Below are 26,062 nucleotides of genomic sequence, written 5' to 3'. Positions count from 1 at the left end.
TGGAAAGGTTGAACTGAGGGGCAATTTTGAGCAAGCAGTCAGCAGGCCTTCATGCGCGGAGCCTCAATTGCCCAATCCCCCCCGCCCCCCAGAACTCTAGGGCTATCCTAAAGGTCTTCCTGGCCCTTAGGTCTGGGAAGAAACTGTCCCATCCTAAAGGATTTTAGGATTCACACAGGGCCAGATTAAGATCTTCCCTGGCATATACACGCGGGTGAACTGATGCAGTCCAGATAGTGGAACAGGGAGTTGGGGCACTAACATAGTGTTTTCATTATTTCTTTCTCCCCACTTTTTTTTTTTTTGTACTGATGGGGAGGGGTGGTTTGGGATGGATCAAGCGCTTCATTCATTCTTTTCAGTCGCCCCCAGCTTCTCAAGTTAATGGCCATCGCACCTTTCGAGCCGGTATAGAACCGACCGCCGCGGTCCGACGGCGGAAGGAGCGGCGTAGGAAGCGGAGGTGGGATGTCCCTCGGCGCCCCCACCCCGCCGCGCTGGAGACCGGCAGGCGTGGCGGGAGGATGCCGGCGCGCGGAGGGCGTGCGCCGCCCGCCACTCCTTCTCTCCCGCCCGCGCCCCCAGCCCCGGGGACCCCCGCGCCCGGGGAAGCCCCGCGCTCCGCACCGCCGCCCGCCCCCGTCCCTCCGCCTCCTGAGGCCCGGGGCTGCCTCCTCGGGCCGCGCCGGGGCCGCTCCGCACTGCGCATGAGCGGGAGCCCGGCGAGCCCGTGAGAGGAGCCGCCGCCGCCGCCGCCGTCCATTCGCTGCGGAGCCGGAGGAGGAGGGGAGAGGCCTGGAGGACACCAACATGGTGAGGCACTGCGGCCGCCCGCCGCCCGCCCGCCCCGCCGGCTGGGGCCAGGCGCTGCCGCGCACCCCGCCCCGGCTGCCCTCTGCCCCCAGCCCCGCGGCGACCCCGTAGCCCCGAGCCTCGGCCCGCGGCCCTCCGTCCCGCTCCCGGGCGGGGGCTCTCCTCCCCGCCTCTCCCTTCCTCCTTCGCCCCTTCCCGCCCGGACGCCGCCGCTACGCGAGAGCCGAGGAGGCGGAGCGGAGTCGGGCCTAGTCGGGAGCCCCAGGGAGTTTGGGGCGCGGGGAGCGGCCCCGGTGCCTCTCGCCCGGGCTCGGCGCGGGTGGGGGAGGCGTTGGGGCGGGGGGGAGGGGAGGGGGCAACGGCCCTGCCCCTTCCCGGCCCCCTCGCCGGCTCCATTGTGTCTGGTTGGGGACTGGGGTCCTGGGTCCCGGGTGAGGAGCCTCCCTCCCGCTCCGGAGCCGGAGCTTCCCTCTCTGCCCGGCCCGGGAGAAGGCAAGACTTTGGTGGCGCTTCTTTCCCTCCTCCACTCCGGGCTCTGGCACCCCTCAAGTCTCCCAGGCAGTTCTGCTTGGGGAGGGGTATCAGACCTTTTCCTCTCTCCATCATTTCCCTATGCGTCCCATGATTTGGGGGAAAGAAGAGTTTTACTGGCCAGTTGGTGGAGGTTATATTTACCTCGCTACTGAAAACAAGGGAGACTACTGAACTTGGGGGAGGGGGGTACGGAAGTGCAACCTGTTCTCATTTCATAGAGTTAGGGAAAAAAGACTTGCTGCCTTTGGAGTACCTATTTTATTTGCTTGGGGTGGGAGGAGTAATGGCTTTATTATAGCAGTTAAGGACCATTTGTGATTTTTAAAAAACAGTTTATCAAGTTACTCCCCTTTTTCGTTTGGGGGGTAAAAGTCTTCCAAGCTTAAAGACCCTTATAATCACATTGTTTACTTTGGTAATTACGTATCTGACTCTGTTGCACACTCTTTGTTTTTCAGAAGCGATGTTTGGCATTTTACAGTCTGAGCTTGAGTGGAATTCCTTGCAGGTTACTGTATGAATAGTAAAAATGATATTGTCCTTTTGCTTATGGGGAACATAAAGGCCTCTTTGAGGAGCGTGTATGTGCGCGCCGGTGTTAAAGGAATGCCTCAGTGTCTTTGGTTTTAGTGCGTTATTTTCGCTGACCGACTCTAGCCCTAACATTCCAACTTTTCAGTATTTTGGTGTCCTGTATGGATAAGTGGTCTAGTTTGCCACATATTCAGGGTTCTGTTCTTTGATAAGTTTCATAAAACTTTATGATTTGTAAGAAAACTTTCCTATGAAGTACAGGTTAATGTTTGGATGGATAGTACGATGTAAGTTCAGAGTTCCACCAGGAATTTCAGTAAATAAAACTCTTCGCATTCAGTTGCGTATAAAAAGCTTGAAATAATGAAATGCAATTCCCTGGTAAATACTAAGAGCATTGAAATGTGCAGTAGTATAGTTTAGTATACTAGTCTCCAGATCATCCATGTGATGTTCTTCACTTGTTCAGGTTTTCAGGATTAATGTGATTCAGATAAAGAGTTCAGCTTGGGTTGGAGCTTCTTGTAAGCTTTTGTCTTTTTGGTTAATATTCAATTAGGTAGTTTTGGAACTTATCCATAAGTCATGTAATTATACTGGCGGTGACAAGATACCATTAATTTAGAACACTGTGGCAGAACTCCCTTCATATCACTAGGATTGTCTTGGTATGCCATTGTTAATTTAGAAATGCAACATGGGTCCATAAAAATTTATTTTATTATAAACTTATAACTGTCTAGATAGTTTTTGGGCTAATCTTAAATTTTTGATGTGAGGAGTGCAGCCCATTTCTACAGTACATATTAGTGTCAATTCTAGAATAAACTTAAATGATGGGACATTGAAATATGTTCTATAAGAAAAAAATTATTCAGTCAGCTTACTCATCCTATCATATGTGTCAAAAATAACCCCCAAACAAGACCATATGATATTATTTTTAAAAGATTTTTTTTTTTGGTAGATGGACAGAATACTTTTATTTATTTTAGAGTGGTGCTGCTGAGTATTGAACCCAGTGCCTTACACATGGTAGGAAGAGTGAGCTACAACCCCAGCCCCTTGATATTATAATCTTCTAAAAAGTGTTCAAAACTTCTCAATTGGTTTTTTTTACTCATTTGTAATAGGGCAGGGTCAGATATAATGATTTCTAAAATTCTACCCAGTTTACAATTTTATGATTGTAATAATTTTTATTAAATGTGTATGTAGGTTGTGTAAGCTGTTAGGTTTTTATACACCCAGCATCAGAATTTCAAGACCTGAAATGGCCTCAAAAATCATTTCATTTGCTCCTCCCTACTTTTATAGAAGAAGAAATTCAGGCTGAAGGAGGTTTTCAGGTTCAAATTTGTAAGATTGTTACAGAACTGAAAACTATTTTCTCTTAGCCTCCATTTCCCCCATTTGTGGTACATCTAAATAAATCTTTTAAATTACATGAAATCTAGCGATATGACTGAAAATTGCATTTGAAATTACATTAAACAGAGGAAAACCTTAGTATTATAGTGAATGTGTTAAGTAACAAAATTCAAATTAACAGGTAGTTAATGTTATTAATTACTGTATTTTTAATGGCTTCTTATAAATGTGTGAACTTTGAAATTTAAGTTTATATTTTCTACAGAAATCAGAACTTATAAATCCAAATGTGTAAGTCTGTTCCAGGTTCTCTTTTCAGAACTTGCTTTACTTTTTGCACATCCACAAGTAAAGGAGGGCCTTGATTGATTTTATCGGTTATTTATTAAATGTTCATTATGTGCTAGACACTCTTCAAGGCACTTAGGAGATTGTTTGTGTTAAACACACACACACGCACATACACATATCACTGAACAGTAATCCCTGCTCTGGTGAGGGTTACATTTTTAATAGGAAAAGACAATAACAAGTATATAATCTTTTTTAATGTGTTTAGAAGGTATTAAGTTATATGTGAAAACAAAGTGTTCAGGAAAGGGTTTGGGAATGCTGGTGTGTGGTGGAAGTGGTGTTGCAAAATCGTGTGTGTAATACTGGAGATGTGAATTTTGAGCATACTAAGGAGATGAGGGGACTAAACTATGCAAAAATATGGTGGAGAGAATTTGAGGAATAATGAGATCAGTGTGACTATAGCTCAGTGTGTAAATTGTAATATAGGGTTATGGAGCAAATGAGCTATGAGTGCTAGGGAGTGGGTACAAGGTGAGCATTGAGAAGATATTGGCTTATTCCAATAGAGATGGGAATTCACTGAGGGATTCTGGGTCTTTGTTTCTACCGACACTTAGTGACCTATTACAATATCATAATTATTTTTAAAACAGCTTTTAAAAGACAAGACCCTTCTTAAAGTTTTATTTGCCATTTAGCTTATGTGTACTGTTTTGAATTCTATTTATGATGACTATCTATGTTCAATAAAAACTAGTTGGTTATCAAGTTTACCTTCCTACACTATGGTTAATAAAAACAACACACCAAAACCTCTTTCATAGATTTGTTGAATATGTTCCAGTGGTTGTTCTGAGTTTAATGTCTATATGCAGAAAATTGGGCCTGTGGGGAAAAAAGAAAATTGACATTGGAGAAGATACTGTGTGCTTCTTAGGTTAAAATTATTCTCTACTCCCACTTATGAAATAGTATTACTACCATTATTTAGAGTATCTGGAGATGTAAATGTAGTGGTTCTAGATAATTTGACCAAGGTAGCTTAAGAGCTAGTATGTGGCAGAGCAAGGGTTAGAAGCATGGTCTCTGGTTCCACACTTTTATCTCCCCACCAACCCCCATCCCTCCCTCTCTTCTAAACTCAGCAAGCACCATTTCAGTACAGGTGTGGAGTCTGATTTCTCTCTTATATTGAAAAGCAGCAGTTGTTTCATATAAAATGATCTGAAATAAGCATTTAGTGTATGGTTGAAAATTACAGCACTTTTGTGCATATGGTAAAAAAGTTGGAAAGTAAAATTAACACTGTGAATTTTGGTTTTTTAAGTTTTAAATTTAAAAATTCATTTGAGTCAAATGGCTGTTTTGATTATGGTCTCATATTAAGCATAAGGAAAATCTGGGGGGAAGCCCCCTTTTAAATTTCAGTATGTGTGGTTTTTAAAGTTGCAATAGTATTAGCCTTGACATTTGATGAAGAGAAATAGTTCCAAATATGATTCAGTTGCTTTGTGGATAGAAACAGGCTGACTATCTGGTTTACCTAGCCACTTTAGGTGTATATCATAGTAGCAAAAATGCAAGGGGAAAAATGCCTCTAAAATAATCTTTCATGACTTTTTTGAATTGGTTTTATATAATTAGTATCTAGTCACTGAGAATTATTAGACCATTTTTATGTATTGTAAAAAAAATTTAAAAGACTTTACTTTTAAATGGTTCTTTTCTAACTGAGCACAGAGATAGCTTGCTAAAGTACACAGCCCATTTTCTTGTTATATTTTAATAAATATTTAGAGTGCTTATTATTAATAGGATCTTAATATTTCTACTTAAGATTTGCGTAAATATCAGTTCTTAGAATTGGATTTTATTTTTCAGGGATCATTTATTATCTTTATGAAAAAATATTGTATAATTGTTGAATGCTAGCCATTATAAATGAGGTACCTATGGAACTTTAAAAATCACATTTAACTCTTGAGTTTTTTGTTTGTATCTCAATAATAGTGTTAATTGGAAATTTCTTCAGAAAAATGAAAGGAAAGCAAATTTATTTATTTGAGATGAGATTTCACTATGTTGGTAGTGAAGAGAAAATTGTTTAAATTTCCATTAATGGGATACTTTATTTAAAAATCTGTGAGAGAAATTCTACAGAGCCACTTGAATATCTACATGTATAAAAAATATTTCTGACTTTTTTTAAGGTGGATTGACACTATATTTCATTGTTTAAAATACTTATGTAGCACATTATTCCACATTGGACCCAGTAGTTGAACACTGCCTCTTAAAGAAAAGTTAATTTTAACTGTTACAGTGCAAGAATGATAAGCAGCAAAGTCCTAATAAGTATTGTAAAGATTAATTTAAAAGAATACTGTGAGAGTTTTGTTTTGGATTAACATTTGAAAGTGCAAACATTTCCTTATATTTTCTGGCCATAACCTGCATATGTATATGCATTTTCTGTTTCTTTTATATTGGAAAAGGAAACCTTGATTTTATTTAGTACTTTTGATTTTTCTACCTGTTCCTCCAACCTGTAATTGTAGCCATATTTTTAAAATAAGTAACAGGACCATAAACACATTTTTTCTTCCTGTTATATATTGTCTTTAAAATAATCTTATCATCTTCTTCCCTGCCACTCCCAACAAAACACTTAATAGTCTTTCTACCCCCAAATTATCCTTTTAGATAGGTTGTGGGAGAATGCTTAATGGGGAATTTTTAGTGAGAATACAAATTGTTTACATTTGAAAAGGGAAAGGTCAGTTACTTAACTTTTCCATAAAAGGAGGTAAAGAAATATTGCTCATAATTCCTGTCCTCCCCCCCCAGTGCACACAATAAGTTAGTGGTTACACTTTTGCCTTTTGTTTTCTGTTTCACATGAAGACTGTAGAATAAATGGAAAAGCAGTTTTCTTTGAAATTGGCTGCAGAATTTCAATCCTGGCTCTGCTACTTTTTGGATGACTTTAAATTGTGTGTTCTGAACCTTGTTCCTCATTGTTTAAAATGGGATCAGTGAGACCACCTTGTAAGATTGTTCCTAATTAAATGCCAACACAATGCCTAACACACAGTAGAAGCTCAGATAAATATTAACTGCTAGTTTTTGGTTCTGGTTATTTTTTCCTTTTACCTTTAAAAAAAAAAAAAGAAAAGAAAATTTATTTTTATTCTGCTGGGCTCGGTGGTGCACGCCTGTAATCCCAGCAGCTCGGAAGGCTGAGGCAGGAGGATCAAGAGTTTGAAGCCAGCCTCAGCAATGGCAAGACAGGCACTGAGCAACTCATGAGACCCTGTCTTTCAATAAAATACAAAAAATAGAGCTGTGGTTGTGGCTCAGTGGTTTAGTGCCCCTGAGTTCAATCCCTAGTACCAAAAACAAAACAAAAAAACCTTTTTTCCCCCTAGACTTTTCTTCCTTATGGATTTGTAAGGAGTTCTTACTGTATGCTAGTTACAGTTCTAAGCATTTAACTTGAATTAACTCATGTAATCTTAACACCTTGTTTACAGAGGAAGAAATTGAGGCACAGAGATTAAGTGATTTTCCCCAAATCACACAGCAATTAAGAGGCACAGGTGAGATTAAAATCCTGCCAGTTTGAGAGTTTGTATTCTTAACTAATGATGTTATAATGTCTCTCTGTGCAGGTAGAGGGCAAAAATAGAAGGAAGACCTATTCCTACTTAGATTCTTAGCCTGACTTTTCCTGCAGTAGAACTTTGCCCCTAGGCGAAAGTCTTCCTAGGAGCAGGTAGTTTCATTAACTGTATTGATTTTTCCTACACTTTTGGTGTGAGATCTATAAATCTGTGGGAAGGCCTTTTTTGTAGATGAGTATCTTTGGATATTGGTAACATTTGGCTGTATCTGCAGAATACTATGTATCATATATGAAAAATATGATTTTTCTAGACTAAAACAAGTTCTTAAAAATTTCATGTGAAGTTAAATTGTTAACTATATGATAACCACAAGGAGTCGACATACAGTGTTTATCCTGGGAATTGTGGATGATCATAAAAATGTTTCAATGTTAAAAACATTGACTTTTATGAACTAGATTCATCAAATAATTACAATTGTATTTGAAGGGGCTGGGGTTGTAGCTCAGTGGTTGAGCGTTTGCCTGGCATGTGTGAGGTACTTGGTTCAATCTTCAGCACCACATAAAAAAGTAAAATAAAGATATTGTGTGAATCTACAACTAAAAAAAAAAAAAAGAATTACATTTGAAAAGTAATTCTTATAAAACTATAAATGAGTATCTGTTTCTTTCTGAGTTCAGCCTGAAGTTGAAATTTAAGGGTGAGAAGATGAAAATTCAGAGTAATATAAATAATCAAACGGATCTTGTTTTTTTTTTGTTTTAAAAAATAATTGCTTACTCATTAAAATGATTTCTGTTTTGCAATTGTTAGGAATTTTCCTTAATTGTTTTTGGTGCCTGGACATACTTAACAGTAGGAAGACTTTATTAAAACTTTATATATATATATATATATATATATATATATATAGTATATATATAATTTTTTTTAACTATAGGGCCATTCTTCTGTTCACAATACTATGTAGATTTGGTGTTAAATTATATTTGACCGTATACTTGGCTATATCCGAAGTGCTATATTTGAATTTTTTTCCCCAGATAAACTATTATTATTATTGGTACTGGGGATTGAACTCAAGACTTTATGCATGTTGAACATGTGCTCCACCACTGAGCTACATCCCCAGCCCCTAAACTGTTACTTTAAATGTCAAGTTAAATTTTTTGAGTACAATGAATAAAAATGGAGAAGTATTAGTATACAATAATAATGTGATGATAATCCAGCCATTTTTATTTTGGAAGGATGAACAAATAAGTGTACTTTATTATTATGGTACTATTTTTTAAAGATAGAGAGAATTTTTTAATATTTATTTTTTAGTTTTCGGCGGACACAACATCTTTGTATGTGGTGCTGAGGATCGAACCCGAGCCGCATGCATGCCAGGCGAGCGGGCTACCGCTTGAGCCACATCCTCAGCCCTATGGTACTATTCTTAAGTTTGGTAATATTGATAAAATTAGAGTTAACATTATGTACAAGGTGTAGCATTTTTCTTTTTTTTTTTTTGCTAGAATTTAATTGAAATATATCCTGTGTTTTACAGTTTTCATACTTAACACTATTGAATTTCCTTGAAAACTGGATAATATGTAGGTAATTTTAACACTTGAGTACTGAGTGTGTAATGCTTAGTGTTATTTAATGATCACTCAAGTTTGTTTTTCAAAAGTATTAAAGTAAAAGGTGTATACTACATTTGAGTGCTGAATCATTGTAGTCATCACATGTTTTTGTATTTGGGAAGATCCCCACTGGGTTTATAGTAGAAATAGATCTGCTTTTTTTCTTCCATCTCAGTTTTTTTGTTTACCCTCTCATTGCCTATAAAATAATTCTCTGGTTAGTCATCCCTTTCCTGTCTTTAAGTTGATAAAAATTTAAACTTTTGATGCTTTGCCTTCAAAATCACCTTGCCCGGTACATTTTTGTGGCCTGGTAAAAGGTGTGAGAGTGTTATGGTCCACCTAAATAGGCTTGAGAAGAAGGCAAGTATATATAATCTACTTCTGAGACTACAGAATTTGAGTATATGAAAATTAGTGTTAATGTTTATTCTAGTCAGGGAAAGCTGACAGGAATGAGCAGAAGTAGAGCATACTTATCAGACTTTGCAGAAATAGGATTGCCCATTACCCTTGGTCTGTCTGGAATCCTTACTATCAGTTCTTTGTTGGGTATCATCCATTAGCCTTTATGATATTGGAAATGGGTCACTGTAGCCTCTTTTCTTAAAATATATTGATATTGCCACAGATACCAGGAAATTACACATAAACCAGTTAAAATAGTTTTCATTACATAAACTTAAAAATAAGATATGACTTGAAATTAAATAATTAATTTGTTTACTTTTCTTATTTGTGTGGGTTATACAATCTTTTATCCTTGTTCCACCCCTACCCCTCATATTTTCTATAGAGCCTTAGGGCCTGTTTTTCCGCTTCCCTTTAACAAATATGGTTAAAACTTCAGGAAACAGAGTATTGGGTTTAATACCATGTGATAAATCCTCAGATAAACCTGATTGTTTTAGGAGACTGGGGGAAAGTTATGCAAAAAGTTATATCAGATTTAATTAAAAAGTAATTTCCAGGATATGGATTGTGGTTGGTATACTTCCAGGTTAATCTCCATTTCCTACAACATTGTACAGCAGTCACTGATCACAGTGACCCTCAGGTACTTCCCTGCTCTTCAAAGGAGGATTAAAACGTGTGTACCATATGACTCAAGGGAGAAAGGTATTTTTTTTTTTTTTTTGGTGGTGCTGGGGATTGAACCCAGGGCCTTGTGCATGAGAGGCAAGCACTCAACCTAGTGAGGTATATCTCCAGCTCCCAAGGTTTATGTTTTAAAAAATTTTCAATAATAAAAATTGAAATCTGAATGACTGTCTTGTTTACTTTCAGCTAACTAACTTTCAGAAATGTAAATTATCTTCCTTGGCATTTGATTTCCTTATGAGTTTATTGCCAATTTGAATAATAAATCTCAAAGATGAGAGAGTTTTCAAAAGGGAAGAATCCTAGATCTTTGAAAGATGTGTTATATAATGGGATATGATTTACCTGGCGTCCTGAGGTTGTAGTTATTATTAGTAATAAAGTAGCAAATTAATAAATTTATAGTCTTTAATATTAATGGAGAACAGAGGTTGAGATTTTAATCTAGTTCTAAACAGTAACATATTTACAAAGAGGAGTGTGACTGCTAGATCAGACTACTGATCACAAACATATTTCATGTTGCATGATATACGATTGGTTTTCATTGGATTTTGCACAGTCTTATTTTTACTCTGATGAGTAGAAATATATCTTTGGTTGTCATTCTTGAGATTGTCAAAAGCTTTATAAATATGTACAGCAAGCAGTGTACTTTATGGAAAAGTTACTGGGGCTAGATGTTAGCTCAGTGGTAGAGCACTTACCTAATATGCATGAGTCCTAATTTCAGTCCCCAGTTCTGGGGGAAGAATGATGATTAAGACCTGGATTTGTGGGCTTAGGTCGTAGCTCAGTGGTAGAGCGCTCACCTAGCACATGCGAGACCCTGGGTTCCATCAGCACCACATAAAAATAAATAAAATGAAAGATATTGTGTCCATCTACAACTAAAAAATAAAAATAAAAAATAAAGAGACTTGGATTTGTGAGAATTCTTTGTTTTTGAATCATTCCTACTAAAAACCTGGGTGGGTTTTTTGTTTGTTTGTTTTTTTGTGGCACTGGGGATTGAACTCAGGCACTTTACCACTGAATCACTCATTCCCAGTTCGATCTGGCTGTTTTTGTGAACAAATACTTCAACCTGGGTTCTTTTTCATGTGTCCAGACGGGATTAAGATTTGTGGTCTCGGATGGGGCTGGGGATGTGGCTCAAGTGGTTATTGCCCTTGCCTAGGATGCGTGAGGCACTGGGTTTGATTCTCAGCACCACATAAAAAAATAAAATAAAAAAATAAAGATATTGTGTTCACCTAAAACTAAAAAATAAATATTAAAAAAAAAGATTTATGGTCTCGGGTTAGGGTTGTAGCTCAGTGGTAGTGTGTGTGAAGCACTGGGTTTGATTCTCAGCTACACATACAAGTAAATAATTAAAGGTCAATCAACAACTTAAAAAAAGAAAAAGATTTGTAATCTCTAGGTTTGGACCATACTAGAGATTTTGGGGTTCTTAGATGTGTTGCTTAAACTGTACGATAAATTTTGAGGGTAGGGTTGTGGTTCAGTGGCAGAGTGATTGCCTCTCACATGTGAAGTACTGGGATAGATCTTGAGCATCACATAAAATAACAAAATACAGATTAAAAAAATAAGATACCGCTTAATGTTTGCCTTACTCAAGTACTTTTTTTCCCTCTGTTTATCATAAGTAGAGTAGAAGAACTCGCACTTGGTGTGGGGTAGGAGGGGCAAGAGTAATAATGGGGAAGCTGAAGTTGTACAAGGTGCACAGGGGAACCAGTCTGGGTGGAAGAGGAGGGAGAATGTATTTTTTTTTAACAGATTTTTTTTTTTTGGGGGGGGACTGGGGATTGAACTCAGGGGCACTCAACCACTGAGCCACATCCCTGCCCTATTTTGTATTTTATTTAGGGATAATGTGTCACTAAGTTGCTCAGCTCCTTCCTTTCGCTGATACTGGCTTTGAACGCATGATCCTCCTGTCTCTGCCTAACTAGCTGCTGAGATTATAGGCGTGACCCACCAGGCCAGCTACAGAGAATATTTTTGAGCTGAGTCTTGAGGGAGAAGACATGGTTCTTGTTACTGGGGAAGAGTGGGGGGCCTAATTGCCCTGCCTCACTTTGTTTTAGGTTCCGGTCAGATGAGAAAAGAAACTTTGTGTGAGCAAGTGGAAGGTTTGCATTTATAAGGGCCATTTGGAGAGAGCAAGAGCCTGTGTTGGGCTCTTGCTAAGGCAAAGTGGTGACTCCTTAAGTGGAAACAGAAGAAAAATCCTATTAAAAAAGTAGCTCAGTGGGAAGGATGCTTCCCATTTGGATGAAGATATGAGGAAATTCTAGCCATCAATTTAATGGTTCCTGGTAGAAATGTAGGAATGTCTATTACTTTTATTAGCCAAAAATGACAAGAAAACAAGGTACACAGTGCTGGGGGAGCATGGTACCATAGCAAACACCTGATTAACAAATACCTGTTAATCATTGTTCCCCAGAGTCATTTGACTGATTAGCTAGATAGTGTCACCTTCTCTCCCACCACTCTTTATTTATTCCTGTGGAACTTTGTTATTGGTCAGTGTTTTAGGATTTGCTGCACTTTCCTTCTAGAGTTTTTATGCATGCTCTCAGGATTCACTATAGGAGAGATGCTGTGGTTGAGCTTCCTTTGCCTGTGTGCTAATGTCTTTTCCCAAAACTATACCAAATTTCATGTTTCAGAATTTTAAAATTTTATCTTTTTCAGAATTAAAAAAAAAGTCTTTCTGATTAATAATTATCAAAAATAAGTTTTAAGTTAAAATGGTTTAATGTTTTATGAGGAAAAATATTACTAAGAATAATTAGTCATAAAGAAATACTTAGTCTTATGTGATTTTACATAGAGTTTCAGTTTATTTTCTGGTTTTAATAGAACAAGTTGAAATCATCGCAGAAGGATAAAGTTCGTCAGTTTATGATCTTCACACAATCTAGTGAAAAAACAGCAGTAAGTTGTCTTTCTCAAAATGACTGGAAGTTAGATGTTGCAACAGATAATTTTTTCCAAAATCCTGAACTTTATATACGAGAGAGTGTAAAAGGATCATTGGACAGGAAGAAGTTAGAACAACTATACAATAGATATAAAGGTGAGTGCTTGTGACTTTAAATATTTTGCTCCAAGTTTTCCAAAGTTCTGGGCTTGTTGTGAGAAATCAGATACTACACAGAATATAAATTGAGTGGGTATGTTTAGAACTCTGCAGGTCTTGAAATTATTTGAGAGATCCGAGAGGAGAAATTATTTTCCTCTTTTCACTAAAATTTCATCTTGGCCTTTTGGATTTTTTTTTTAACAGATTTTTTTTTTTTTTTTTGGAGGGGGGTACTGGGGATTGAACTCGGGGGCACTCGACCACTGAGCCACATCTTTCCTTTCCTGTTTTCCAGTCTGAGAAAGGAAAACGAGGGGCCATTTTTTTCTTCCCCTCTTTTTGTGAAGCTCGGCTGAGCCATATTTTAAGAAAACTTACAGAACAACTTTTTAAAGAATTATAAGTAATATGTACTTTTAAAAAAGTTAAACGGGGGGTGGGTGGGTGGGTTTGGATTGTATCTCAGTGGCAGAGCACTTGCCTAGCATGTGTGAAGCACTGGGTTTGATTCTCAGCACTACGAATCAATAAATAAAATAAAGGTCCATTGACAACTAAAAAATATTAAAAAAAAAAAAAAAGTTAAACAGGGCTAGGAATGTAACTCAGTGATAGGGTGCTTGCCTAGCTAGCATGTACCAGTCCCTGGGTTTGATCTTCAGCATTGCAAGGGGAAAAATGTTTAATAGCATATAATAGGTAAATAAATAAAAGAATAAATAATACTTTATCTTTTCCTTATTCTTCTGATGTAACCAATATTTAATAGCCTTGTATGGATCCCTTCTGAATCTTCTGTGTTTATGCATAAATATGTGTACAGTTTCAAAATTTCTCTAAAAAAAGTGAGATATGATATGTAAAATTTATGTTTCATAGTCAAAGGATGTGCTTGGTTTTTATTGTTGAGTTATTGCCAGGTTCATTTTAGGAAGATGTTAACAAATTTTGTTTTTGGTACTGGGGATTGAACCCAGAAGCACTGAGCCACTGAGCCACATCAGAGACAGGGCCTCACTTGAGTTGCTGAATGCCTCACTAATCTGCTGAGGTTTGCTTTGAACTTGCAATCCTCCTGCTTCAGACTCCCTAGTTTCTGGGATTACACATGTGCACCACTGTGCCTGGCAGCAAGTCATATTTGATGGCAGTGTAAGAGTGCCTCTTTCTCCTTCTATTATTTAGAAATTTTCCTTGTATTGTTGAGATTAAGATTGAGGGCTGGTATCGTGGCTCACTGGTAGAGCACTTGCCTTAGCACATGTGAGGAACTTGGTTCAATCCTCAGCACCACATTAAAATAAATAAAAGTTAAAAAAAAAAGATTGTATAGTTTTTCTGGTACTTAGAAGTGATTGTTGTGATAAAATGAACATTAAGACAAAAAGAATTTCTATATGTAGTACTGTTAATTTAGAATGTTTGCTTAAGCAAAATATGGATAATTCTGAATAGAATCCTTTGCCCATATGTAGGAATATCTGATTTTCTGAAAGTGTATAGGTATTGGCTATTTTTCACACGGATGAGTGAGACTTGAAAATTAAGTGCACATCTGCATATATACTCATTCTCTTATACACTTTAATAATGCTATGGGGGGGGACCTTAAAGGCTTTAAATTTTGAGAAAACAGTAATGTTGCTTCATGTCTTTTGGTTTTTAGAATGGAACATAAAAGTATTACCCTTTTTCAGTTTTAGGAATACAGCACAAGAAATTATGGCACTAACTTGATATTGCATTGTTATTTTTAAAGATCCTCAAGATGAAAATAAAATTGGAATAGATGGTATACAGCAGTTCTGTGATGACCTCGCACTTGATCCAGCCAGCATTAGTGTGTTGATCATTGCATGGAAGTTCAGAGCAGCAACACAGTGCGAGTTCTCCAAACAGGAGTTTATGGATGGCATGACAGAATTAGGGTGAGTATAGAACCACCATAGAAAATTAGATATAGCACGTGAGGATTCAGGAACTGAATTATGTCATCAATTTTTAAATGTAAATTTAAAAGTTTTACTGGCTCACAAAGATTAGTTTAAGTAGAAATGGGCTAACAGGCTATTTATGTTAAGCAGTTCTTAACTGGGCTTGCTGAGTTACCTGTTTAATTACTATCACCTATTTGATTTGCATTATATTTTCATCATTTGTTTCTAAGAGAGGTTCACTAGTATTAAAAGTATTATGCATCAATATTTAACATGGAAAAGTGAAATGAGCAAGTTTGTAAGTTATTTACTAGTGTGAGGCTGTAAACTCTGAATTGACACAATTTTAGAATTTAAAAACTGGAAGGTAGAAGTTACTGAGTGCCTTTTGTTCCACTTATGCCTTCACAGATGATTAGCTGAATGTCTTTGAATAGATTGAAAAGTTATAGATGAAGCTTTTAATTATGACCTCCAGTTGCTTAATGAGATTATAAAAGTATCCAGTCATAGGTAGATAACAGGCTGCCCTTTGTGTTTTCAGTGGGCCACTGTTTAAATAATAGCTAGGGTTAATTGAGCATTATTTTGTTTTAGTAACTGTGTTAAGTACTTTACCTGCCTCTTCACAACAACTTTGTGAGAGAAATAGTGTTTTTAAACCTCATTTTGGAGATGAAGAAAGTGGGGTTCAAAGAAATTACAGAATTAGGAAATAATAGAATCAGGATTGAACCCAGACACTCTTGAGCTTGAGGGCCATCATAATTAGCAAGGTGCAGTCAAGACACAAAAAACACATCAGTAATTTGACCAGGAAAATTTAATGAACTATTTTACTATGTAAAAGAAAATTCTGGTTATAACAGAAGTAGCAATATCTGTTATCACCCCTGTGGCTGAGTGAAATGAATAAACCACAAAGGAATTTAGGAACTGAAAAGATAACCAGCAAGACAGTGAGGTAGAGGGCATGACTGCTGTAGGAACAGGGTGCCTGTGATGAAGCTTCCACTCTGGTGGATAAAAAACTGGTTAGAGGCCACTTACTGAGGAGCTGTGAGAGTTGCCACTGCTGGTGGGCCCTGCTGGAACCTCTTCACACACTACAATCATTGCCCTCTGCAGAAAACAAGCTCTAGGGTAAAAGTTCCTTCTTCCTCTTTTGACCTTTATTGCCCTCTCTTGGTAGAGCCTAACATCAGCAAGCTGGTGAGAGAAATGAAGTCACAGTTTGTAACCCACTCTTACAAAGTTGAACAGAGAAGGGTGGGTTTAAATCTGAGAGATAATAAATTTAATTACTTGACCAAACACTTTCTAAAGCCAAAGTTACCCATTCTTTCTTTCTTTCTTTTTAAAGCTGTAGATGGATACAACATCTTTCTTTAGTGGTGCTGAGAATTGAACCCAGCACCCCACATGTGCTAGGCAAGCACTCTACCACTGAGCCACAACCCCCAGCCCAGCCAGCTCTTTCTTGAATTTGCTGGAATTATTGATGCCAGGAACAGATTTCATTAGAAGTTAAAGAAACCATGTTTTTATTTTTCATTTGAAACTGAATTCATATAAAATGTGATGAACTTCCAAATGTGGATTGATTTGTCGAGTTTTTAAGAGATGGAATATTTCTATCATAAAACTATTATGAGGAAGATAAGGCTTGGTACTTGAACCTTTATAGCTCTTTGAAATTTGAATATTTTGCAAATGTAGAAAAAAGTAATTGATTTAAGATAATTCAGTTGGAGGTTGTAGGGTTTTCAGCTGATGTTTTTTATTTGTACTTTGTATATAATAGGAAACAAGTTTTCAAAAGGAATGCTTCCTTACCTAGGCAAGAGACCATGTTTCCATTTAGTTTGGAAGCTAGACATGTGTTTGATTACCATGTAAGCAGTGTCTAATATGGTTTAAGATATGTTTTGTAATACTGTACCTTTTTTACCTAGTCACCAAAACTGACTTCTAAAAGTCAGAGCATTAATAGTTCAGTGAATTATGTGATTAAAAGTAATAACCCATTTCCTTCAAAAATAGTAATGGTTTCTAACATTTCATCACTCTCAACCTCCTCTTCCCTCAGCTAACCTCATATAAGAGTTCCCTGCACCATGTGTGGTTTTGGTTTTTGAGGTTTCTGTGACTCATGATCAACCCTGGTCCCAAATCATTAATTGGGAAATTTTAGAAATAAACAATTCAGAAATTTTAAGTTGTGCATCATTCTTAGTAGTGTGATGGGAATCTCGTGCCGTCCTGTCCTGCTTGGGATGTGAGTCTTCCCTTTGTCCAGTGTATCCACATTGTATTTACTACCTATCAGTCACTTAATAGCTGTCTCAGTTATCATATCAACTATTAGTATCCCAGTGCTTATATTCAAGCAATCCTTATTTTACTTAATAATAGTCCCAAAGTACAAGAGTAGTGATGTTGGCAATTTGTTTATGCCAAAGGAAAGCTGCTTCCTTTAAGTGAAATGCTTCCTTTAAGTGAAAAAGTGTAAGATATTTTGAGAGTGGGAGAGTACATATTTACATAAATTTTATTGTATGATTATTTTATTATTAATATCTTACTATGCATAATGTATAAGTTAAACTTTATCATAGTTATGTATGTATATGGAAAAGCTTAGTGTATGTAGGATTTGGTATTGTCCAAGCTTTCAGGCATCCACTGGAAGACTTGGAATGTATCCCCATGGATAAGGGAGGACTATGTACTTATTTATGTCATGTAAAAAGATGAAATTCCATCTCTCTGATATTTTAAAAAAGAAGTCTTAGGAAATATAAGCCCTCATAGGAATAAATAAGTGAAATTTTAAATTTATAGTGAAAAAGTTAACCTTTATAAACTTAATTTTATAATGTAGATGTGACAGCATAGAAAAACTAAAGGCCCAAATACCCAAGATGGAACAAGAATTGAAAGAACCAGGACGATTTAAGGATTTTTACCAGTTTACTTTTAATTTTGCAAAGAATCCAGGACAAAAAGGATTAGGTAAGAATATTTTAAAGTTATATTTGATGTTTCAAATATATTTAAATACATTGATAGTATCACTTTGTAATAGGAAGTTATGTGTTTTGATCATAAAGTCATGAAAATACCAGCTTTAGGGAAAAAAATGAGAAATCGAACTTTTAGTCAGAAAATACTGTGCACATTGGATAATAGGATATCATATGAACCACTGATATTTAAAAAAATAAAAATTATACAGAAAATAAATAATTGTTAAAATTCCACTGACAATTATTTATTATTTTATTCATTCAAGACATTTTAGGATCTTAGGACCTATAGAAATAGCATTGTTAAGTTTTTTGAGTAATTGAATACCCAATAACTTTTGTGTGTGTGTAGTGCTTGGGATTGAATTTAGGGCATGCACATACTTAGGCTAGTGTTCTACCACCGAGCTGTATTCCCAGCCTAACTTTATTCTTTTTATTTGAAAACTGTAAGAAAGGATGAAAAAGAAAATGATTAACATGTATAATTGTATTATAAGGGAAACACTTTGTTAGTTAACAGTGAAGATCAACTTAACCACTCAACCACATAATCTCATTAATAGATCAACTGATTTATACTAAATGTAATATCCATACATTTGCTTTTGGGACAGACAGCTAGGAGATATAAAAGTAAAATTTGTAAATTTACAAATTACCTAAAAGATTAGATAGTAGCAGGTAATACAAAATAAATGGGTATACGGGTTTTAGAGAAAGGAATGAATAAAAGCAGGAGTGCTTGGGAAATGCTTTCTGAACAGGGGGATATGAACTCCTCAGAGATTTGATATTTGACTTGACATGGGAAGATAAAAGGTATTTCATTGAGAGGATAGTTATTAATGAGGATCTACAATCTTAGAAATAAGGTTGACTTCTCTGTAGTTTGATTTCAGTGGGAATTCTTTGTTGGAGATTTAATTGGAGAGACACAGTAAGACTGACTAAATAACCACAGGCTTCTTTTGAAAATGGGACAATTGGAGAATGTGGGAAATGTGAACCTACTGAAGATTTTGATGATAACAGTAACTTCTATTTAATGTGAGCCTTCAGTGTGCCTGGCAGTGTGCTAAACACTTTACACATAGCTGATGTTTGTCATTTTAAATGTAATGTTTAATAATTATATGAGTTATTTATTCTTTGATTTAATAGTTTGTCACCTTCTGAGTGCCCAATATGCAGAAATAGAGTACTATGAGTCTTCTTTTTTTTTTTTTTTAATATTTTTTAGTTGTTAATGGACCTTTATTTTGTTTATATGTAGTGCTGAGAATCGAACCCAGTGCCTCACACCTGCTAGGCAAGCGCTCTACCACTGAGCCACCACCCAGCCTCTATGAGTCATTTTTTAATCCTTAATTAGCAGATGAGGAAATTGAGGCACAGGAAGGTTAAATAACTTGACCATTGATGGAAATGAGTTTTTGTTTTGTTTTATTGGGAATTGAACCCAGGACCTCATCCATAGTAGGCAAGCACTCTACTGAGCCCTAATGTGGTCTTTCATACTAATCCTTTGTTGTATTTTAGAGTGGGGGCATGGAAATGTTCAGAAATGTATTATATAAGTAGGGATTAGACTGAGGAAGTGATTGAAAGAGAGGAGGGGCTGGGGTGGTGGCTTAGTGGTAGAGTGCTCGTCTAGCATGCACAAGGTACTGGGTTTGATCCTCAGCACCACATAAATGTAAAATAAAGATATTGTGTCCACCTAAAACTAAAAAAGTAAATGTTTTTTTTTTTTAAAAAAGAGGAAAGGATAAATATATAACATTTATTTATATTGGAGAATATAAACATGACTGAATTGATTAAAGGTTTATAAAATATCTTTAATCAAACTTTTAATGAAGCCTGCTTTCTGATTATTCAGTATATCACTTTTTAAAACAGATTTTTACTTTTAATTCACAGGTGGTAATTGTGCATTTTTATAAGATGCAGTGTGACATTTTAATACATTTCACTATATAATGTATAGTGATCAAACCAAGATAGATTTTATTCTTATAGGAAAAAAATCCTCATTTTTCAGGCAAAATAAGCTGGGATATCTAGGGTTAGTTTCTCTTTATCTGTAGGCACCAGTTAACAGGCTATTTTTTCTAGCTTCTTCTTTTCCTTCTTGCAAATAAAAATCTGTTAAAGCCTCAGAATTTGTGTTAAAAGACATATTTTGTGGTCTCTAGAAATGTAGCACAGTATTTTGGTAATATTAAACATAGAATTGTTAATGTCAAAGTAAAAGAACTGGATCTATTTCTTCATTATAACTCTACCTCTTACAGGAGCACAAAAAAGTGGTTCTGGCTGAATATGTAGTTTTGATGTTGAAGCTAAGTTTTTTTAATTATATGGTAAAAATAAAGCAAAATTAAATTTTTATAGATGTTGAATATTTTAATTGGAATTTTAGATTACAGGAAAAGTTTAAAAAGATTATGTGAAGATGCTAGATTTAAAAATTTGTAATAAGAGTTAAAGAATTTCTCTTTTGCAAGGTGAAGAGAATTCTGAAGATTGCACAGAAGTATGAGTGTTCTTAACATTGATGAACTGAATGCTTAAGAAGATTAAAATTGTTGGGCTGGGGGTGTGGCTCAAGTGGTAGCGCACTCGCCTGGCGTGCATGCGGCCTGGGTTTGATCCTCAGCACCACATACAAACAAAGATGTGTCCGCCGAAAATTAAAAAATAAATATTAAAATTCTCTTTCTTAAAATTTACAATTTTAAAAACTTTTTTTTTTATGTTTTGTGTATTTAATCACATAGAAGAGGTGAGGCCCAAAGCAGATTGGCAAAGAGTGATAGTAAAATTAAGAAAACCCTAAAACACTGAATGTATAATGGCAGAGTAAATCCTAATGTACAGTGTATTCTTAATAATAATAAATTTATATTAATCAGTTGCATAAAATATACCACACTAAAACAAGACGTTAAAAATAGTGAGGCTGGCTCATGCCTGTAATCCGAACTGCTCTGCAGGCTGAGACAGGAGGATCACAGGTTTCAAAGCCAGCCTCAGTAACAGCAAGGCCATTAAGCAACTTCGTGAGACCATGTTTCTAAGTAAAGTGCAAAATAGGGCTGGAGATGTGGCTCTCAGTTCAATCCCATTTACCCCCCACCCTAAAAAATAGAATAGGGCTGGGGGTGTGGCTTAGTGGTAGAGCACTTGCGCAGCTTACACAAGACCTGGGGTTTGAACTCTAAGCATATCACACACAAACACACACACATACAAAGGTGGGAATTGAGGGGTGAGGAAGGAAAGGAGAGTATGGGAACCTCTATAAAAGAACCTCTGTACTTTTTGCTCAGTTTCTCTTAAAACTAAAATATACAATGTATTATTTAAAAAAGAAAGCACAATAAAAGACATAGTTTCTTGTTTTGCATTGGTGTTAGGTGTCACTAAGTATAATGATTTGCTTAGTTGAAAAGCTTAATTAAGAAGGAAACAGTTTTCTTGACAACTTTGCAAGAGTTCACAGGGTTCTTAGATTACAAAATTTTGCATAGAGGAATTTTAAAAATCATAGAAGAGGTGAGGCCCAAAGCAAATTGGCAGAGTGATAGTAACAGCATTGTGGTTTGTTTATAAATAGCTGTGTTGGTGCCCGGTGGGGTGAGTTCAAAACCAGTCTCAGCAGTGGCGAGGTGCTAAGTGAGATACCCTGTCTCTAAATAAAATACAAAATAGGGTTGGGATGTGGCTCAGTAGTTGAGTACCCCTGAGTTCAATCCCCAGTACCCCCCCCCCCAAAAAAAAATGCTGGTTACAATGAGAGTTTTGGTGTTTTTCCTTTTTTTGCCTTAACTTTCTTTACATTTCTTTTTTCTCTCAGTGCTAAGGTTGGAACCCAGGCCTCTTAGATTAGCTAGAGAAGAGCTCTGCCACTGAACTACACCCTGAGCCATATATAACTTTATTTCTTGGGACATCAGGCTAGGGGGCTTTGTCTAGCACCATCTGATTCAATCATCTGCCATTTTTGATACTTGTTAGCATTTTAAATTTGAAAGGGATTCTTAAAGTCCTCTATAAAAGCTAACCTACCCTGATGCTCATTTAGTTTCTCCTTTTGAATATACAGGATGAACATTGTTTTAGGAAGTTGTCTGTTCTGTCACAAAATAACTTGTGCTTACTCAGTTCTTCCTTATTAAGCTAACATCTTTGTCCTTATAACTTCTACCATTGCTCTTATTTGTTCTTTAGTGCGACAAAGAGGAAGTCTCACCATTTAAAGATTACTATCATTTACCCCTTGTATTTTTTTTCCCCTCAGTTCAGCGTTCCAATTTATTTTGTTTTTTATTTGAGGATGTGTTTGTTATTCCTGTTACTGTTCCGCCAAACACATTTCCAGTTCATTGGTTTCTCTCAAAAGAGAGCTCTTAAAGCTAAACATGAATCTGAGCATGGTGGTACACCATCCAGTAACTCTGGAGGCCAAGGCAGGAGGATTATTGCAAGTTTGAGGAAAGCATCAGCAAATTAACAAGACCTTGTTTCAAAATAAAAAATAAGCTGGACACAGTGGCGCATGCCTATGGTCCCAGCAGGTTGGGAGGCTGAGGCAGGAGGATTGAGAGTTCAACTCAGTGAGATCCTGTTTCTAAATAAAGTACAAAATAGGGCTAGGGATGTGGCTCAGTGGTTGAGTGCCCCCGAGTTCAGTTCCCCCAGCCAGCCAACTAACCAACCAACCAATCAACCAATAAATAAATACATGGACTGGGGAAGAGGCTCAAAGGGAAAGGTAAAGCACTGCTGGATTAAATTCCCAGTAAACTACCCCCACAAACAAATAAATAAACAAAAACTGAACACAATATTCCGGATGAGGGCTGTTTAATATAAAGCACTGTTGATATATTATTATTTGTGAGACTGGTCATTCTATTAATTTTGTTTAAAGATGATATATTTTCTTTAGCAGCCGTGGCATTTTAAGGACCATGCTGAAATTTTGTTAGACTAAGTAAAGTCTATAGGTCATTTTATTGTGAATTACGGTTCAGTTAAAATCTTATAACTGAGTAGTTGATTGAAAATATTATTAAACATTGTTATTATAGTTGATTATAAAACATTATTAAACATTTATTATAAAGCTAGGTGCAGTGGTGCACGTCTGTAGACTCATCATTCAGGAGACTGACGTAGAAGGATTTGGAACCAAGGAATTCCAGGCCTACCTGGATGATGTAGTGAGACCCCTGAGTCAAAAAAGAAAAAAAAAAATCTTTTTTTACTTTCATGTTTAGAAATGATTTATAGTGTTTAAAAGAGCATTTTCAGGGCTTTGGGTTGTGGCTCAGTGGTAGAGATCTTGTCTAGCATGTGTGAGGCCCTGGGTTCCATCCTCAGCACCACATAAAAATAAATAAATAAAATAAAGATTGTGTCCAACTACAACTAAAAAAAAGAAAAATAAATTAAAAAAAATAAAAGAGCATTTTCATCTATAAAATTTCATTTTATTCTCATAACAACCCTTTGAGCTAAGTAAAAAATGTTATTCTATTATATTAAAATACTCAAGGACTGACTTATTAAAAACACATAACTTTATAGTTGGTAGAACTAGGAGTAGACTCCAGTTACTTATGAGTACGTTCTGTATGCTTTTTGTTATATTATCCCTAACTGTAGGGATTTCTCTTTTTAATTTTATTTTTTAAATTTTATTTTTTTTAAATACACGACAGTGGAATGCATTACAATTCTTATTATACATATAGAGCACAATTTTTCATATCTTTGCTATACAGTATGTTCATGCCAATGTATGTCTTTAGACATGTACTTTTTTGCATTACAATTCTTATTACACATAATACCACAATTTTTCATATCTCTTTATATAAAGTATGTTGGCACCCAGTTTGTGTTTTTATACATATAAAGTTTGGATAATGATGTCTATCACATTCCATTATCCTTGCTAATCCCCTGCCCCCTCCTTTTCCCACCCACCCCTCTTCCCTATCTAGAATTCATCTATTCCTCCCATGTTTCCCCTCCTTACCCCACTATGAGTTAGCCTCCTTATATCAGAGAAAACATTCAGCATTTGTTTTTTGGGGATTGGATAACTTCACTTAGCATTATCTTCTCCAACACCATCCATTTACATGCAAATGCATGATTTTATTCTCTTTTAATGCTGAGTAAAATTCCATTGTGTCTATATGCCACATTTTTTTTTATCCATTCATCCACTGAAGGTCATCTAGGTTGACTCCACAGTTTAGCTATTGTGAATTGTGCTGCTATAAACATTGATGTGGCTGTGTCCTTGTAGTATGCTGTTTTAAGTCCTTTGGGGCTAGAATGAGGAGAGGGATAGCTGGGTCAAATGGTGGTTCCATTCCCAGATTTCCAAGGAATCTCCCTACTGCTTTCCATATTGGCTGTACCAATTTGTAGTCCCACCAGCAATGTATGAGCGCGCCTTTTTCCCCACATCCTCACCAATACTTATTATTGTTTGTCTTCATAATAGCTGCCATTCTGACTGGAGTGAGATGCTATCTTAGAGTAGTTTTGATTTGCGTTTCTGTAATTGTTAGAGATGATGAACATTTGTTGATTGATTGTATATCCTCTTCTCACTGAGAAGTGTCTGTTCAGGTCCTTGGCCCATTTGTTGACTGGGTTATTTATTTATTTATTTTTTTGGTGATTAGCTTTTTTGAGTTCTTTATTACTCTAGAGATTAGTGGTCTGTCTGATGTGTGAGGGGTAAAAATTTGTTCCCAGGATGTAGGTTCTCTGTTCACCTCACAGATTGTTTCTTTTGCTAAGAAGAAACTTTTAGTTTGATTCTATCCCATTTATTGATTCTTGTTTTTAATTCTTGTGCTAGGGGCTGAGATTGTGGCTCAGCAGTAGAGTGCTCAACTAGCATGTGCGAGGCCCTGGGTTTGATCCTCAGCACCACATAAAAATACAATAAAGATATTGTGTCCAATTACAACTAAAAAATTTTAAAAAAATTATTGTGCTATAGGAGTCTTATTAAGGAAGTTGGGGCCTAATTGAACCTGATGAAAATTAGGGCCTACTTTTTCTTCTATTAGACGCAGAGTCTCTGGTTTAATTCTTAGGTCCTTGATCCATTTTGAGTTAAGTTTTTGTGCATGGTGAGAGTTAAGGGTTTAATTTCATTTTGTTGCATATGGATTTCCAATTTTCTAGCACCATTTGTTGAAGATGCTATCTTTTATCCAGTGCATGTTTTTGGCACCTTTGTCTAATATAAGATAATTGTAATTTTGTGGGTTAGTCTCTGTATTCTCTATTCTGTACCATTGGTTTACCAGTCTGTTTTGGTGCCAATACCATGCTGTTTTTGTTACTATTGCTCTGTAGTATAGTTTAATATAAAGATAATAGTACCTACCCTCCCTGGTTGCCAGCGATGCCACCTGCTCCACTCTTCCTGCTAAGGATTGTTTAGCTATTCTGGGTCTCTTATTTTACAGATGAATTTCATGATTACTTTTTCTATTTCTATGAGGAATGCCATTGGGATTTTTTATCAGAATTGCATTAAATCTGTATAGTGCTTTTGGTAATATGGTCATTTTGATAATATTAATTCTACCTATCCAAAAGCAAGCTACATCTTTCCATCTTCTAAGGTCTTCTTTGATTTCTCTCTTTAGAGTTCTGTAGTTTTCATTGTATAGCTCTTTCACCTCTTTCGTTAACTTGATTCCCAAGTTTTTTTTTTTTTTTTTTTTTTTGAGGCTATTATAAATGGGGTAGTTTTCCTCATTTCCTTCTCAGAGGATTTGTCACTAATATACAGAAATGCCTTTGATTTATGGGTGTTGATTTTGTATCCTGCTACTTTGCTAACTTCATTTACTAGTTATAGAAGTTTCTGGTGGAGTTTTTTTGGGTCTTCTATGTATAGAATCATATCGTCAGCAAATAGTACTAATTTAGGTATTTCTTAAAAAAATTAAGGCATTGTGAATGTTTTTTTAATCATCATTCCATCCACCCTAGTCAGTTGGTGACATTTTGTTCCCCTTAGGACTGT

The 26,062-nt window shown here is 36.4% G+C and overlaps 1 protein-coding gene across 9 annotated transcripts in view; it reads left to right on the top strand.

The window, feature by feature from the left end:
- The first annotated feature begins 667 nt into the window (after positions 1-667).
- Positions 668-26,062, top strand: part of Dcun1d1 (defective in cullin neddylation 1 domain containing 1) — a 42,709-nt gene continuing 17,314 nt past the window's right edge. Inside the window, exons 1-6 of one of the 9 annotated variants that reach the window (XM_078043724.1) lie at positions 682-813; positions 7,083-7,148; positions 8,508-8,613; positions 12,794-13,010; positions 14,776-14,944; positions 17,838-17,968. In XM_078043724.1, the coding sequence (XP_077899850.1) occupies positions 8,563-8,613; positions 12,794-13,010; positions 14,776-14,944; positions 17,838-17,968 (568 nt within the window). In that variant the 5' untranslated portion in view covers positions 682-813; positions 7,083-7,148; positions 8,508-8,562. Of the gene's footprint in view, positions 814-1,160; positions 1,306-1,836; positions 1,856-5,579; positions 7,149-8,507; positions 8,614-12,793; positions 13,011-14,775; positions 14,945-17,837; positions 17,969-26,062 lie in introns of those variants that run through there. The other 8 variants (XM_078043725.1, XM_078043723.1, XM_078043728.1 and 5 more) reach the window with 8 other exon arrangements.

The sequence above is a fragment of the Ictidomys tridecemlineatus genome, chromosome 3 (genome assembly GCF_052094955.1).
Source record: "Ictidomys tridecemlineatus isolate mIctTri1 chromosome 3, mIctTri1.hap1, whole genome shotgun sequence".
Taxonomy (NCBI): Eukaryota; Metazoa; Chordata; class Mammalia; order Rodentia; family Sciuridae; genus Ictidomys; species Ictidomys tridecemlineatus.
The sequence above is the reverse complement of the archived record's forward strand: the minus strand, read 5'-3'. Positions and strand labels throughout refer to the sequence as shown.